Source organism: Corvus moneduloides, chromosome 1, assembly GCF_009650955.1.
Source record: "Corvus moneduloides isolate bCorMon1 chromosome 1, bCorMon1.pri, whole genome shotgun sequence".
NCBI classification, from domain to species: Eukaryota; Metazoa; Chordata; class Aves; order Passeriformes; family Corvidae; genus Corvus; species Corvus moneduloides.
Window position 1 is genome coordinate 18,346,741 of NC_045476.1, and position 18,101 is coordinate 18,364,841.

Sequence of the window (18,101 nt, forward strand, 5' to 3'; positions counted from 1 at the left end):
TCAGGCCTTAGTGACAAAAATTACTGAATGCCATCTTCTTTCCAGCTACCTTGTACATGACAAAAAAACCTTTGCAACCCTCTTCAGGTGTTCTCTTCCAGACAAACTCCATTACTTTAATGCCCCCACTTAGTCAGCCAGAGACAAGCAGAAGTGTAAATTTAAGGGGCATGACCTATCCAATTCCCAATCTGTGCATTTCTCAAAGTCTCATCACTGAACTGGATATGACTCCAGAGAACTCCTCAACAGCACCAAGGAGAACAGTATAATTACTCTGAGGCCCTGTGCATTGTGCTGCAATAAGGAAGAGGACTTCTTGCAAACGGCACATGAAAAAATTGTTTCAAATACAGCCTTCCCTGCAGCATTACTGTTTAGCAATGTTATCCTCTGCTACACTGGGTCTGGCTGGGGTGGATGAAATTCTCTTCATAGCAGTCCACATGGTGCCATGTTTTGAATCTATGACCAAGCCAGTGCTTGACAACACAATAATGTTTTAGCTATTCCTAAGCAGAGCCTACACAGCATCAAGGGTTTCTCCCTTTCTCTCTCTGACCCCCTTTCCACCGCACAAACACGCTGTGGGTGGACAACAGGTGGGGAGGGAACAAAAATGGGACAGCTGACCCAAACTGACCTTGGGGATATTCCAGTCCACACAATGTGTCATGCTCAGCAGTAAACCTGGGGGGCACTTTTCCAGTGGTTGCCATGGCTTGGCTTGGCATTGGCTGGCTGGTAGTGACTGGTTTTGCATCACTTTCCCCCACACTCTTTTACGCTTTAACCTGCCTACACCTCAACTCATGAGTTTTCTCACTTTTTCCTAATTGCTTCCCCTATCCTGCTGGGGCAGAGCAAGCAAGTGGCTGTGTGGTGCTTAGCTGCCTACTGGGATTCATCCACACCTGCTTAGGTACTCGTATGCTTAATTTTTCATTCCCAAAAATAATGTAATTTAGCACAAATCTTCATCAACCTCTGGCATTTCTCCAGTTCAAAGCAGCATTTTGTGTTCTAATTTCCTGCATTAAAAGTGTTTTTTTCTGGAGTTTGTGAACATCCAGGAGTACCCTGGTCTCCAGTAGGATATAATTTCCCATGTCTTCCCTGCACAACTCCAGTTACTGAATTGTTTTTCAGTTTCCCATGTTAAGTGCTTTTTATGAGTTCTGTGACATAACTGCTGTAGTTCAAGAACGTTTTAGCTATTACTACTGCACAGAATATTTCTTCAAGTCTGACTGCTTTAGCACATACCTGTCCTGGCTCTTCTAATTTATTTACTTATTTATTTTTCAGTTTACTCTGGCATGTGCTCTTCTGCCCTAATTTCAAGTTACACTATGCATCTGACAGCTATCTGAAGAAACCAAGACACTGCATTTTTAGTCTCTCCACTTTGATCTATCTTATCTTCTTCACTATGTACTGCATCTATACTTTCATTCACTTTTTCTTTTATATCAAATATCTCACTTAAGTGCCTCAAGTGCTACTATTCAAAACTGGTCTATAAACAACAGTATCACGTGAAATCATCTGAAATAGCAGACAGGACGACACAGCATGTAGCACAAAGTACTCAACTGAGTAAATGACTGCCTAGCATTAGCTGAGTTTTTTGATCTCTTTATTATCAACAAAGGAAAAAAACCCCAAAACCTACGCACTGCATAGATCTGTTTTCTATATTAAGATGACTTGTGATCACTTGTCAATTCAGTACACAGTGAAAATAATACTTTCAAAACTATGGGCCAGTGCCACAGATAAGTGCCTGTACTGCATCATTTCCTTAAAGACTCTCCACAACAACGGCTCAGTGTTTGGCTCAGTACAGGTTGGTAATGTCTTAAACCTGATTTTAAAAATTTAATGAAAAGAAGCAAGAATCCTAACAGAGTCTCAGTCTTGCAAGTTACTACCCAGAAGTCTCCAGTGTAGGTTTGTGCCAGCATGCAACCACTCTTCAAAAGACCAAAGTAAACTAGGCTAGGTAAGATTACTATCCCAGACTGCAACAGATAGGGCTGCCTGTGTGAACTAGATTCAATAACCAATACGGTTCCTTTGAGTAATACATTCCAAGCAGCATCCAGTTTCCTTGTATTACTACAACACAACAGGTTTCATGCAACTAGCCATAATATATGGATGGCAGTTCTACTGGATTTCCCATTATGTAAAAATAGCCCAAATTCAGTCCAAGTACTCTACATCAATTTACAAACAAGGTAGAGTTTCTTTTTCACTTTTTTAGAACTAACAAGTCAGTAACTAGAACTGCGGAGTAGTCTCAGTTTAACTCTGTACCTAATTTATAACATTTTACACATTAACAAAAATATCATTATTTAAAAATATGTTGAAATCTATGTTCTTTGCAAATTTCAACAGAACTTCAGCAGTAAGAAAACAGTTATGAGGATAGCCACTCATCTGAGGGAATTTCAAAAACACTGAGACTTCCGAATGAGACTGAAAATCCCCAACTGCTGAAAGGCAAACACACGTAAAACCTGCAAGTCTGGCCTAATCTCTATTTCCTCTCTTCTGGCTAAGGACAAGCATCAGAGTTTGGGGCTTTTTAAAATACTTTTGATTCCTAGAAAAAGCAACCTGAGTAAGAAACCCAAATTTTAAGCTACACGTCATGCATTCTCACAGGGAACAGAGCAAAGGAGTACTCACCTGCTTTTCTGCGTGATCCGCAGGCCAGCCTTGAACATGCTTTATAAGGTTTTCATTGAAGTGTGCTGCTAGCGTAGGTGTTAATGAACATGTGGGTCGTACAGATGTATTTTGTGGTGCAGGTGTTGAGTTTGATGCACTGCTGCTAGAGGTATGATTTGGACCTGGTGATGGACTTCTTTGACTACTAGAAGAAAGAATTAAAAAAAGCAAGTCAGCATTTAAAAACATATCTGAACCTATAGAAAAATGAACACTAAAAATCCATTGCTTCCAGGCACAAAAATAACATAAAAGTGTTCAAAACACAAGTAAATACTTCTGGTAGACCAAACCTGTACCACTTTTCTACAAGCTTCTAACTTTTATTGCAATGTTTGTGTGCTACAATGTAACAGGGGTTTTTTTGTTGTTTAGTTGGGTTTTGTGTTTGTCTGGTTTTTAATTCTGAGAGCTGTTCAAGAGATGTAAGCAGTGCCTAGATGGTGTTGGATAGAGAATGTGTACATGTATGTTCTCCCTTCAAACAGCTGCAAACCTAAGATTTTCAGTAATGAGGTATCAGATGGGAGTCAAACAGCTTTATTCAACAGAGGTTCGCCACAAGAATCATTAAGAACAATGCCTGACGTTCTGATCTAAAACTACAGCCATATGGGATTTGAGGAGCTCACTACTCATGTCAAAACACAACCCAGGAGGTTCTGTCATATTGTATGTCTTCACTTAATGCACTCAGAAGAACAATCACAGGAGTAGTGTGTTTCTAGCCACCAAACTTGACTGCTTTACTGGGACATACTCAGTGTAACAGTGATGGTACGTCTCATTTATGATTTTCTTTGGCACTACACATACTGAGAAATAGTAGCACTAATTGTGTAAGTACCTAACAACTCTCCCACTGGCAGAAGCTTTTCAACATAGGCCATAATTTCAGTCTATTTCTTAAAACTTTATATCACTTGCAGGCAAGAAGAAAGTATTAGGAAGGAGAATCAAATTTTAAAGGACTCTTGATTCATCACCTAACCTAATCTGTTGGTCCCCTTGAAGACTGAAAACATCCTTACAAAATGCAACTATCTTTCTGGTCCAATGCCCAAACGTTTATCCTAATCAACTCACACTTGCAAAGAACTAGAGCATTAAGAATCACAGCCAACAAACTGGATGTCTGACATGGACCTGCTGGAATGAAGCCAGAGGAGAGCCACCAAGTTGAGGAGAGGGCTGGAGCACTTGCCCTATAAAAAAAGCAATTCCTGCCCTCTCTTCAGAGCTTATGAGAGTGACAGTATCTGGAGCACTGTGTAGTGGGAAGCCTAAAACTGGACAAGAATTAAACTGCTATAGCAAAGGAATGTGGCAGAGGACTACGAAGATGACTAAGAAGCTGAAGCACATGCTGTATCAGGAGAAGCTAAAAGTTTATTCAGTCTGGAAAAGAGAAGGCTGAGGGGAAGGGGATTGAGGGATCTTTTCACAGATTTTTACTACTTTTGGGGAGAACAGACAGACTCTTTTCAGGGATGCACAGCAATTGCACAAGGTGCAGAAACCAGTTGCAACAAGGAAAATTCTAATTAGACATGGAAAAAAAACCAATCACCATAAGGGTAGTCAAACATTAGAAGAAGATATTCTGAGATATTAAAAAAACCCACCTAGATAACGCCCTTAGCAATTCAAATTTGCCAGTCCTACTCTAAGTTGGGACCTAAGTAGATCATAACTACAATTCCCTTCCAAACTACATTATTCTAAGTTTCAATGTATTCATTTAGCATCAGCATTGTGATAGTGTAGAGAAAGCCTACTTTTATTAACTAAGTAGAATTCAGGCATAACCTTATTTACTTGTTAGTTCTACTAGAATTAAGGTTCCCCCTATGAGTTGCTTCCTCTTCATTTATCAGCCTGTCTTCTACTCCTACTTCATCAGTAAAAATCACTCTAACACATCAGAAATGTTTCAAGAAAATAAATAAATAAAATCTGTGGGCTTCTCAAAAATAAAGCTGTATCTTAATTATGACTAAAACATACTGTCACAAAATATCTTAGGCACTGCTGTGTTAGCAGCAGGGGGAGCTACGAATGCAGCAATGACGGTTCCAAACTACCGTAGTATTTTTAAATGCTTCCCTAAAGGCAAATACCTGCCTCAGCTGAGTTAAAGACTGACTATGCCACAAATAACAGAATGCCCCCAGAGAGGCAAAAATATCTGTAACAAGGGTATGAGAACAGGATGGTTCTGAAATACACTACTACAAACAACAAAATCTTACAACCTATAAAAAAATTGAATGAAATACCTCTCTTCCCAGCTCTTTTCCAAGGTAAAGGAAAAATGTTCCTAGTCCTTTCTGAAAACAAAAAGAAACTACCAACCCGATGAAACTATTAACTGTGGAAGCACTCATTAAGCTTCATTTTTAAAGCAGCCATAATTCACGGTGTGTCTTTAGAATAATCTCTAACAGACAGACTCACTGTATGTCCATGTCGTGTTAATTTCCCAACTTAAACGGCTGAAATGTTCACTTCTTTAAAGCCAGCAATAGCTGCTCAGGTTTTCGTACAGTGTTTCCACCCCAACAAGTCGAAAATAATTTTACCTCCATTCACTTAAAACTTTTAATGAACCAAGGAAATGTAGATGTGATTAACTTCTGCCTCAATTAATCTGTATTTAAGCTGGAGGAAAAATGCAAAACTTAATTCACAGAGCCAAAAAGATTTTGGACCATCTGTCCACAGTCCAGGTTGCTAAGTTGTTTTTCACTCCTATAAAAGTAAAGGACATTAGCTCCCAAGAGCAATTCCCAATCCAACCAACTGCTTTCACCTACAAAGGAATAATCTGTTCCACATCAATTCAGACATACTGCCTGGACACAGCAAATCTTTTGCAGGTAAGTAAATCAATATCTGAGCTGGCCCACTTTCATTCAACCCCACTGCACTCAGGAGAAGAGAATACCAGTCACACAGGTTTTACGAGTCACCTATTCCTTGATCTTCCACTTTTTGCGAATAAGACACTTTCAAAGCAAACTGAATCACATGAATGCATGATGCACAATACACCAGAGCTGCAAACGTGTATTATTTTGAGAGATACAGGATACTGAACAATACTAACATTGTCTCAGTATCTTTCATCCTGGCCTGCACACTGCCTCCTGCACTGCCTCCCCCTCAGCCACGGGACTGTGCTGACTGCACAACACACCTGCTTCAGCAGTGCTCGGGCAAACTCAGCTTCCTCCACCAAAACACTGATACCAAATGGAGCAATAGTTTGCAGAGGGACAGCAGATCCCTAAATTTGCTGTAGGTAAGGGTCATGCCAGAGAAAAAAAGTCATGTAACCCAAGTGAGGGTGAGGTATGATTTAGTAGGCCAAATGCCCACCAGTATCAACTCACGCAGACTCCAAGCCATGGTAAATGTTTCCAAGAATGACTACCTTTCTCAGAAAGATTTCCTGTGGGGAAAGGGTGATGAACAAAGATCAAAAGGGCCTGTGACTGAGAGTGGTCCCCCAAAACCTCACCACTCCTCATAAAAAAGCTTGGCTTGGTGCAAAGTCTAATTTTATCTCTGGTACAGTAATTCAGAAAGATTTAAATAGCACCATCCATAATTACTAGGGAGGAGAGCTGGACACTTTGCCTTTATTCTCCTCAGAGATAAATGAGTTAGAGGTTTGTAATCTGGACAAAGATAACAAATCTTTGTAAACAATCAAGTGTCTGTAAAATAGCCTACATTAAAACCTCAAAACTCCTGACTTGCTTCTCTTTGTACTCTCAAACTGGTCAATACTGCAGGGTCTCCAGTAAAGCCAGCTTCTCAGACAGGACTAACAAGCACACAACAGATAACCCAGTCCCCCCAAAAAACTCAGAACACAAAGTATCTCCTTTCTCCCCACAAAAACAGCCAAAACCAACAAAGAAAACAAAGCTTTGTTATTAGTCCCAGAAGGACAGACAAAGGACCTCACTATTTTATGATCTGGAAGGCACTACCAAGTATGCTGACAATGAAAGAGTACTGGGGTTTGGTTTTTTTGTTGCTTTTTTAATACCATACCACACACCTTATTCAACCACTCTAAAAATCCAGCTATTAAGAATTGTAGATTTACAGAACTTCTAGAAAAAGTCAACCTGCAACCTCTTCCTGCCACAGGTCTATACCATGACTCCATCACAAAAGGATCTCATGACACATACTTGGTTACAGCCCCTGGAACCAGTATGACAAAATGCAGAGCATCCGACACTATGAAGAGTCCACCTTCCTGAAAGAAAAATTTCAAACAAGATACAGATTCTAAACGCACCTTGTAAATCAACGGTTAAATGTTCGCATCATGCAACATCTGAGTAAGTTGCAATGTTGACAAAAAAGTCTGGCCAAGGAAAGGTATTTATGAAACTTACTTAATTTTTAACGTTTTTCATTACAGCAGCAAAATCACCTGACAGACCAAAAAAATCACACTAATTCAGAAATCAAATTACACAACAGCAAGACACTACAAATATCTAACACTTAGCAAACCACAGATTCCGTAACTGCACAGAGACAGCAACTCCAAACTCTGAAATCAGAATACAAGGAATCACTTGTAAAATTGTCACCAGGGTGACAGAGCACAACTATGAGTTCCATTTTGCTTCTGTGAGAATGAAGTCTAATGGTTATCCAAAAATGGGGAATCTACCACATTAGCTGCATCATCTCAGTAGCAGCAGTTAAATCATACGTTCAAAAAACAGGCCAAAGAAGAGTCCACTAACTGCAGCATATACAACACACACTGAATCCAGATAAAAAGGTAAGGACAGAACAGAGAAGGATTTCAATATACCTCGAACGCTGAAGACTTCGTGGAGAGGCAGGTTCATGACCTGCCTGCTTGTCAGCTATTACTGGCTGCTGAGGTGCTGCCTGGGAAGCTGGTCCTTGTTTAACACCTGGAGTAGCAACCTGGAAAGTTCAAAATTTCATTAGATTTCCTCCACAGTAAAGAGTAAGAATCAGTGAAAACCAAGGAAATTACAATTTCAACACCTGTGGGGTTTTTTTGACACAAGGTATTTTGTTGACACAAGTTTTATTCTCTTCACAAGATGTTTAAAAAAAAGAAAACAAAAACTCTAGTTCCACAGCTGTGACAGAAAGGTTTTTTTTACTAAAATGGAGTACTTAATAGACATAACAGAAGCAAATTTAGATCCATGCGACTTGTCAAAATATTGCAAGCTTATTAGGCAAAATAGTTCAACTCAATATTATTTTTGACTGTATCTTCCATCTGAGCATTGAGCTCATTTTCAACCTCAGAAGAGTTGTTCACTACCCAAACAAAATCTTCATGTACAAATTTAAGAGTTCCCTACTTGAAAATACATTACACAGTGTTAAGAACGTAATTCTATCACAAGCATATTAAAACATCTCTATCAGAAATGGAAAATAAAATCTAAAGCATATTTATCAGTTTGCTGCTCCCTTTTCTCTAAGTTCTAAACTCACAAGTGACTAAAAAAATAATCACCAGTAGCTTCTTGCTTTTCCTTTGTAGTATACATTCAACACAAGGTATTAAGACACCAGCAGTAAGATACAGTCTTTTCTGTGAATTTCTGACAGGATGAGAAGTTTGGGAACATAGTAATGTCTAAGTTACAGAAAATACTGTATATACTTCGTCTTGCCCAATACGTTGCATACCTCAGTTAATTTAAAGTATGTACAAGAGAGGTTCAGCTTCAAAATTTATCCCCCACTCTGCAAAATCAAACAAATACTTTTAAGAGAAAAGGGAGGGAGCAAAGAAAAAATGGCTTCTAGGGATCCATAAAGACAAAAAACCCAAATCATCCAGCCTGCCTGCATTTGCTGACTTCAAATTAGTGTAGATTACTAACTAACAGTCACCTGAACATCCAGAAATTCTCTACTTCAGAAACAGACTTCTGTGAAACAAGCCACAAATGGCAAGTCAGACACTATCTGCTAACGTAAACTCAATACATAACTTGACTCATTTAAATACACAGGGAATCTTAATGCAAATTCAAACTCTTATATGTCTAAGAGCAAAACTCACCTTTTAAAATTATCATCAAAATGAAAATGTGTTCCGGTTTTTAGATTAATAGACATATACTAAAAAAGTCTGAGTAGCACATGAAAAAGCCCATGGTACAAAAAGGATAAAGCAAGATCACTGTAAGATCACTCTGCTGTTGAAATAAACAGAACTATATAGTTGAGGGGGGTGAAACAGTAGCAGTTCATAAAACTGATTTATGAGAAGAGACTACACAAGTACCTTTATGATATGTATGACATGAAGAACTTTGCTATTAATGCCTGCATTTTGCTCAGCCTGTGAGCAGACATTAACCATCAAGGCTGTTCAAACAGAAGGAACAATTTCAAAAGGAAAGTCCATCAGCAATAATGGAATCACGCTGCAGAGTCAAACTGGAAAAGTAACCAGCTCCTTGGCTGGTAAAAATAAAAAAGGACCATGAAGAAAAAGTGGGATTTGTGAGATAAATGAACCACAAAGCCTCTCAACTACTCCATGTTTTCCAAGTGTTTCAAAGACTGTAAATACATACATGAGAAACAGAAAAATAATAAGGGCTAAATAAATTAAAAGAACAAACAAATCAACCAACCAACAGCAACATTCTCACTGCGCTTGACAGGTCTGTGTGAAGTGCTTTACACAGCAATTTTGCAGAAATTCAGAAGAGTTTCTGATCACACAATACAGGCACAGCTAAAAGGCAAAACGTGACACCCAGGCTCCTGGAGTCTGTGACCCCCAAGCTGCCACATGCACACAAGCACACCTGCAGGCAGTCACATCAGTTTAAGTCTGAAAGCAGTACTGACATATTCAAGTGGTCCTAACCAACAGCACTGTGCCAATGGCACTACACTAGTCCCACAGCCAGCCCAAATATCTGTGCATCTGGCACTGAGCTCTGCTTGCACAGGGCCAGTTCAGCTTTGTCTGCCCTAAGCCCATGGGCCTGTGCTCTAAAACCAAGTGTGTCCTGGCACAGCACCACATCTTCATTAGGCATCATTTACCTCAAACTCTGCAACTGGACAAGCTTGCCTGAGTGACATATCTGACGGGCTACTAAACAGACATGCTCACACTGGAGCTATTACCACCTAAGTTCCCATCTCGCAGAATTGAGTTACACACATACGAGAACTATCAAGACAGTTCTTTCCCTACTGAACTGGCAAAGTATCTGCTGCAGGACCAAAATTTATTACTCTGGGACTAACTAACAATCTCTGGGTTGTAGAGACCAGAACAGATCAACTTCCAGTTATTGACAGTAAACAACTTAAGAAGATTCTTTTTCATATCTCAGGATTTGGAAGTGCCAAATACCTGAACACTGCTGTCTGATAATTTCATTACTTATCACCTAGCTATGGGATGTGAACACACAGATTCAGGATGTAATCCAGGAGCAGAAACCAAGGTACCAACCAGTACTGGTACACACATGAAGCTTTTGCAATTCATTGTATCGTTGTCCATCACAAGTAACTGGGAAAATCACTTGGTTTTCTTTGTACCCATGAAAACAGATGAAAGAAAATGAGGCATTTTGACTATGATGACAAATGCAATATGTTCTCCTGAAGATAAAAGTATTCCTCAAAGGCCTTCAAGGCATATGAGGTTCACTTGTGAGCAGAAAATTGAGAAAAAGACATCTTAGCTAAGCAGGGGTGGTGATAGAGAACACAGATTTTAGAAAGGTGGGGATGTCTCACCCCAAAGTCTAGAGTCATGCTTCTTAGGAAGAACCTCAGGAGCTTATAGGTTAGCTTCAATTTACATTTCCTAGTCACTGATCCACTGAAGGAATTCGGAATCAATAGGGGTCGGGGGGCAGGAAGGGAAAGGGACATTATGGTATTGATCTGTAAACACCTAGCACACTTCCAAACCAAATCTGAGACTACATCCAGTTAATTGCCCCAAGAAGCTCTCTCCTATTCTAAGCATTTTTTATTGGGTAGGTCTAGGGAATTGTATCAGCTGTTGCCTTTGAAGTATGATTTTGTTTCTATTTAAATATGCTAAAATACTGATGCCTTGGTAATATCTCCAGACAGCATCTGAAGCCAGCATAAGAATTTCTTCAAGAAAAGTAAACTAGATTTCATGCTGGAGCTGCACTGCCAAAATACAGTCAAGTAGCTGTTTCCAGTTGTTTGTTTCTATTGGGAAAGATAACATATATATTTTATCATCCTATATACAACTGCTAGCACATGGATATATAGGAGCAATACTTAATATTATGTATAATGGTTTCTTACTACAATATGGCATAAATCAAAAGGAGCTTACCTTCTGCTGGGATGATACTGGTGGCGTAGTCATCAAAGGTTTAAGTGGAACAGTGTTAGTCTGCGGCGTGCTTATCCTTGGAGACACATATGATCTTGGCGATGAGGCATCAGATGTTAAAGACATTGGAGACTGATTTGATGGCTGAGCTGTAAAGGAAAAAAAAATTGCTTTTAATAAAACTATGTCCTATCTTAAATGTGAATTAGACTTTCTTTTGGTACTTTGGAGTATGCTATGTTAGATGATATACAAACATGTTCACTGTGAACAACTAGAACAATCAAACGTTCAACAACAATGCTAGTTAAGGAATTCTATCTTCCCCAAACTCCCCAGTTCTAAAACTTCAGGGGAGGGAGAAAGAGAAGAAGCTATTAGGAAATGCTTTTAACACACGAAGAGACTGAATCATTTCCAACTCCTATTTTAGAGCACTCAACTTGATTTAACCAAAAGAATGTCTGAATAGTTTATTTAGAAAGCTATTCACCCATTCTAGGTGTATACCAACAGTTCCCCACCCATGGTTAAAAATTAGAATTAGTACTGCTTACCTGCTCAGTAAGATGACTGCATTTATTGTTTTAAGTTTCTAAACTTTGAAACTTAAGTTTTATTATTAAGTTATAAGCCAGAACATACTGAAAATACCTGGAAGAGTATCTTGCCCAGAAGATGAAAAAAAAAAAAAATCCCCCACCAGACAGAGCAAACTTTCTTTTAAGAATTTAAAGCCTCCCCCAAGAGTCACAGTAACACAGTACTACAAGATGGGTGTTAAAGCAAGGAAGAGTTGTGTTTTATACTGAACATTAAGTAACACCTATTCAGGTCCAGAATAAATTGAGAGGGTCTCACAGAGGTTTCACATTACTCATAGAGAATTAGCTAACATACAAAGAAAATCCCAAAAGGTGAGACAGAGAAGCATATTTACTTAGTTGTGTGTCAGGTGCCTGCTCCTCAGTAACAATTTTTTATCCTATCTTCAGAAAAAAGTCATTCAACATTCTCCACACTGCGTGGCCAAAGACGCGACAACAGAGATTCTACAACTTTCAACTGTATCAGCCTTCTTAAAACACTGCTAACAAATTGATGTAAGTGAAAAAAAGACTCTGAATACCTTGCGTAGACAGTTGTGCAGCTTGAGAAATTAGGGAGGTGATATTGAAAGCAGATGGTCCAGCAGTAAGAATTTTATGGAGTATAGACTGCAGAGAGGCTTGTGTCACAGCTGCTGTTAGAACTGAAAACAAACATTCCGTTTACTGACATTCTAGAACACCACTTTAAAACTGTTCCAACTGGCTAATTACATTTAAGCTACATTTTCTTTCAGATTTATTTCCCATATCTACCGTGACCGATGATTCACCTGAACTGTTTTTCAGTTACTTGATTTCAAGTTGACTTGGAATGTCTAGCAAGTCCTTTATTTAGTAGTTTTAACTTTGCAACATACACTTAGAAAAATTATTTAAAAAATAACTTTTAACTCTTCAGCTTGACCTTATGAATCAGGAATAATTCTTCTAAACATCAACAGAAAATTTGTTCAATTTGCTACTGTAGTAAGTAGAATGCATGTGAAGTTTTTTTACACTACAATTTTTTTAAAAAAAGCAAAAAGCAGAATCACTTTAACTCACTAAAAGAGATGGGGGGCAGACTTCCTGTTCAAGACAAAAAAAAAATCTTTCAAGTTAAAAATCTGCATTTCTTCTTACTAATAAAAAAACCCCGTATCTGTTCTGGGTTTAACTGTCCCATGTCATCCCCCCAGTAAAAAAAAAAAAAAAAAAACAATCACTTTTAACCACTTTAAAACTGCATAATGCAGGAACAGTATCTTTCAGTATGAGATGATGAGACTCTGAACTATGAGCTTCTGAACCAACCTTTCCAAAAACGTCTGCAGGCTCTGTGGGATACTTCCTGAACATACATGCCACTCCTGAAAAAACTGACTCACCAGCACAAGCACAGAGTAACTCTGAATCACATGCACAGTAAGGGCAGCCCTGCTGTGCAAGGTGAAGTCACTCTGCCCATGGGGACACAGCCAGGCAGGCCCTCATGCCATCAGACAATTCTGAACACTCTTGTTTCAAGACATACACAGCTGCTGCTCAGATATGGCAACAGAAAACTGCTAGAAATTTCACCGGGCAGCTTTTTAATAAAATACAATTGGAGTTGACTGGACCTTTCATATTTCAACACAAACAACCATAACACTCCTTTCTTCAGCCCAACCTAGCGCACTACAGTTTTAAAGGCTTCTCCCTGCACAGGAAAAAGAAACCAGTGACCTACTCACCTATTAGTACTGAACGAAGATAGCATATTTGCTGATTAAAAGGAAGCAATTGACATCTTTTTCTGATAAATAATTGCAAGGTACAGAATATTTTGTACATATTTTCACTTACTTGATTAGCACTTTCAAAAAGTTAATTAAGTCTCAGCACTACATGTAAATGTTTTACTTCCTATTGAAATCAGTGATCTGTACACAAGAAGCAAACAAAAACTCCTACACCACTTTATCAATAACTTGCCACGTGCAGACACATCAGATAAAACTGCATTCAAAATGCATCAGCTCTACCCATTCTTGCAGCAAAAGGCACTATAGGTAGGTGATAACTCACTTCTAACAAACTAAGCCTATGTGACAAAAATGGAAGGGACACACTGATTACATGTACAAAATTTAACTGGCTAGCAAACTTACTGACATGCCACCTTTATTCAGAGAGGCTAACTTGTTACGCTAAAGAAAAAAGTTGTTAGGCAACAAGATTTAAGAATCCCTAGAAGTTTCAGTATTTGCAAACACACGTTAATAGAACAGCAGCACAAACTACAGAAAACAAAGAACAGTGCACGAAACAAAAGAACAAAGAGCTCTAACGAAATTTTGTGCAACAGACAAATGCTGATACAGCGATTAAGTCACCAGTCTCAAACAGATTGCTCATGTACATCAACATTTATTAATTTGAAAACTTTAAATGTTGAGAAGGTTTAACAGAAAAAAAAACCCACAAAAATCCCCACATTACCTAGGGATTCATTTATTCACTTCTCATTTAAAATAAGGCTTTCATTTAGTACAGCCTGGTATCCAATAATATACTAACGTACGTAAATGCCAGACTACATGAACTTCAAAGAATCCTTACCTTCATTGATTTTGGATATATCTACGCTAGAATTATTAAGCTGCAAGGTGGCTTGCAGAGCAGGCAGCAGCTGTCGAAGGAGATTTGGGTCCTGAAGTAATGGAGGAATTGGTGATTGTGGGACAGGTGAAACAGGAACTGTAGGAGCAGATGAAGCAGGCGCAGAAGTTGGATTCAGTCCAGAAGCAGAAGATGTAGAAGGAGTTGTGCAAGAATGGGATACAGACTTGTCCACAGATGCAGACTCTGAACAGAAGACAGAAAGTGTTTTTCATTTCCCCCAATATAACCTGACAACTCACTAGTACAATACTCATATTAAATTCAGAAGATCAAATGCCTAACTATCATTTTTAAGAAAAAACCACACAACATTAATAGAACAAAAATTGAAGATAGCTGATTTCTAATGCAATTTACGCTATTGAACCTAATATTTATCAGGACCACACACACGCAACTATTCCACTTCAAGATACTGGATTAAAAGCAGACAGTATTAAAAATGGGACATTTTTTTCCTTAGCTTTTACAACAAATGTGGGCCAAAAATTCCTTACTGATCTTTTCTTTTACTGTGCCTGTACTCATATTCTGTATTTTTACTTATGATTCCAATCTTTCTTTGGAAAATATACTAGGAACAAAGACCTTATAGCCCATGGATTTCACGTATAGGCTACTGTATCAAATTTGAGGGGAGGGTAAAAGCCATGCTTCATTTATGAAGAGACCAATACAAGAAGCCACAAAATTTAAGTCTATCATACAAAATCCAGCTACATTGCTGAGAATTTAGAAAGGATAATGAGCTGTACTAGAAATGTAAAAACAGTCCTACTAACATCCCCACAGCAGAGTGGAAAAACATCTAAAAATTTATCTGCCCGTAACTGATTTTTAACTTGTCAACTTCTCCTGAAGCATTAAGACCCATATCCTTTATTTTATTAATACCATTTTAGGAAATATTACCATTTATTATCCACAGAAATACATAGTACTTAAATTCAGTTACACTGTATGGCAATTTGTTCTGATTAATATGAGTTATTTAATTAATTTTAAATTTGACTTTCACTTAACAGAAAGTTGCTCCTCCATTTCAATACTGTGAGAAATCTCTGAAATGAAAGTATTCCAACTTACTACATGTGTACCATCAGTCACTTCAAATATCCTTCCTTTAAGAAACCTGGACCATTATATTTCAATCGTAGCTCCCCCTTCTCTCATCCTCGTTAAACCCTCAAGAGACCCCTGCCCCCAAATTCAGTCAAGATTAACACCTCTATAGCACCAAAGAAGTTGGATGCAGAGCATAAAGCTATGGATCCAAGATCTCATGCAGGATGTTTGCCCATAGTAATGAAGACCTGGATTTTAAACCCACCTCAAACCAGGCAGAGGTCAACCTCGGTATTCTACATGTCAGGCAAAAATCTAAATGAATTGGGAAAACAGGATGGGAAGTTCTTTTACTTTAAGGGTGTGCTTTGTTTTTTTCTTTGAAGAGATGGTCAAAGTAAGATGATGCTGACTTTATTAGTAAAGAAGTGGAAAGGTCTTATTTTGTCTTACTACGTAAGAATAAACTGTTACAGAATTTCTAACAGCTTTTGTATTCCAATAACCTTAATTGCAACTTCCATGACTAATTTGGAGAAGAACCCTAAAAAATAAAAATAAAAAATTATGGAAGTGAGTAACGATGTGTAAATCTTTTCACTGAGGTTTCTAATCTTACTGGGAAAAGGATTTCTGCTTCCCTGCTGCTACAGTATAAATAGCTTATAAAGGTCACAAGCACTCCAGAAAACTTCTTCCCGTCAAGTAGCAGAGAAATCTGAACCAGAAAAAAAGTGCTGAAGAATCTAAATTTGAAAGCTTGCCAGAATGCAAAGACATATTTCGGAGTTTCAGGTGAACTTCTGAAAAAGATGTGGCCTTATCTAGTTACAGTCTCCTCAGGGTTGGTTGCAATGTATCTGTGAAGGGACATGGTCATTTGGCTAGGACTTTTCGTAAGAACAATTTAAAAAGGGACAAAAAGGGTTACAAAGATTGAAGATAGAGAAAAAAAGAAAAACCAGTTACAAAACTTCTGCATGGTTTTCAGTAACATGTGAACTAGGACAGCTGATTAGGTATTGGCTCCTATTAGAACAGTCAGTCATTAGTAAAAGTTTTTATTATAAAATACTGCATAAAAAATCATATGTTATTGTGTTCAAAGTAAACATTAAGACAACTGCAGGTCAAGACATCTAACAAACAAGAATCTTACCATACTAAACAAAAAACATGTGAAGTTTAAATTGAATTTGGATCTGTCATAGTCCAAATAAGATCAAGATACACTGGCAGACAAAAGCAAGAGAAATAAGCACAATGGGAAACGTTAGTGCTCATGTGTACAAGCCTGCTACCCCCTACAGTTTTGAGAACCTTACCAGAAAAACAACCATTAAAAAACCCCCACACAACAAAACACCCTTATTTAAAAAAAAAAAAAAAAAGAGCAACTGCCAGCACTGATTTCAAAACATATTTAATGGATCCAGACTTGGATACAGTTAAATATGAAGTTATTTTAAGTAAAGAAGCAACTCACTACTGTATTATTTATTCATGTAAGCAAATACCTGACCCTCAAACCACACCACTATACCAAACAGCTGGAAGTGCTTTTCACCCATGCTGCAGCTCTGAACAGAAAACACTGAATCAAAGGCAAACTCAAGCTAACAATGCAGTTAAAATAAAGCTTATACCCACCCAGTCCTGGGTATTCACTTATTTCTTTTATAACAGAACTCAAAACATGGCACTCAAAACCACTGAATTCCATGAGGTCTGTAAAACTACTTTAGTTTGAGTTTTTATGCTACAAAATGCACACTGAATTACATCGACACAATACAGCTGAGTTACTTCTTTCAGACAGTATGGAGACACTATTTCATAGCTGTATTATTGCAGGTATTTTAAGTGCGTGTTAAAATGTATCTGTGAAAGGTATGTTTGTACAATCACCCAATTAAACCTAGAGAAAGGATACAAAGCAAGGATAGTGCCTAATGCTAACACTCCAATCTTCTGAGATGCTGAACAACTCAAAACCAAAACACTAAATGTTATAAAAGAATACATCTCTACGACCATGACTACCTACACGTACCTCACATTAGAACTCTTGCTTAACATCATAGAGGACGCAGAGTAAAATGACTGTTCAGAGCATCACTGCATTACACGAATTATCTAATTTATTATTACTGAAATACAAACCATAAACCTGTTTCTGCCCCAAAAACCGCCTGTAAAAATATTGGTAGAAATTCCAGTATTTCTTGTTTATATTAAATAGCTGCGCTGGTTCTGACCAAGATAGGGTTGATTTTTGGAGTAGCCAGAAGGGTTGGTTATTCTATACCACTGCACTTCACTGCCAGGGGCACGGGGAAGGGAGCTGTTTTTCAGTCAGAGTAGCATGGTACTGGTTCACATACTGCAGGTTCTCACATGGTGAGCTTTTTCTGTGTGTATGAATTGTCTGTCTAGTACACCCTTTTATTAATATTGTTGCTGCTACTGTTGATTTCTCATTTCATTGCTGTTTCCAGTAAATTTTTCATATCTCTACCTATAATCTTTTCCTTTTGTGCCTCCAATTCTCCTCTCCAGCCTGTCACAGGGGAGAGGGAGGGAGCAGTGAATGAACAGTGCATGGTTTGGAGTGTTTCAGCAGGAACACTAAATTGGGGAACACCGATCAT

At 38.2% G+C, this 18,101-nt stretch overlaps 1 protein-coding gene across 4 annotated transcripts in view; it reads right to left on the reverse strand.

Annotated features, from left to right (window-relative positions):
- The window catches only part of WAC (WW domain containing adaptor with coiled-coil), a 58,554-nt gene that overhangs the window by 4,362 nt on the left and 36,091 nt on the right, over nucleotides 1-18,101 (reverse strand). For 2 of the 4 annotated variants that reach the window (XM_032112960.1, XM_032112788.1), the window contains exons 8-12: nucleotides 14,323-14,568; nucleotides 12,258-12,380; nucleotides 11,129-11,277; nucleotides 7,592-7,710; nucleotides 2,701-2,887 (exon numbers count right to left, since the gene is read on the reverse strand). In XM_032112960.1, coding sequence (XP_031968851.1) covers nucleotides 2,701-2,887; nucleotides 7,592-7,710; nucleotides 11,129-11,277; nucleotides 12,258-12,380; nucleotides 14,323-14,568 — 824 coding nt within the window. The remainder of the gene's footprint in view (nucleotides 1-2,700; nucleotides 2,888-7,591; nucleotides 7,711-11,128; nucleotides 11,278-12,257; nucleotides 12,381-14,322; nucleotides 14,569-18,101) is intronic. The other 2 variants (XM_032112872.1, XM_032113051.1) reach the window with 2 other exon arrangements.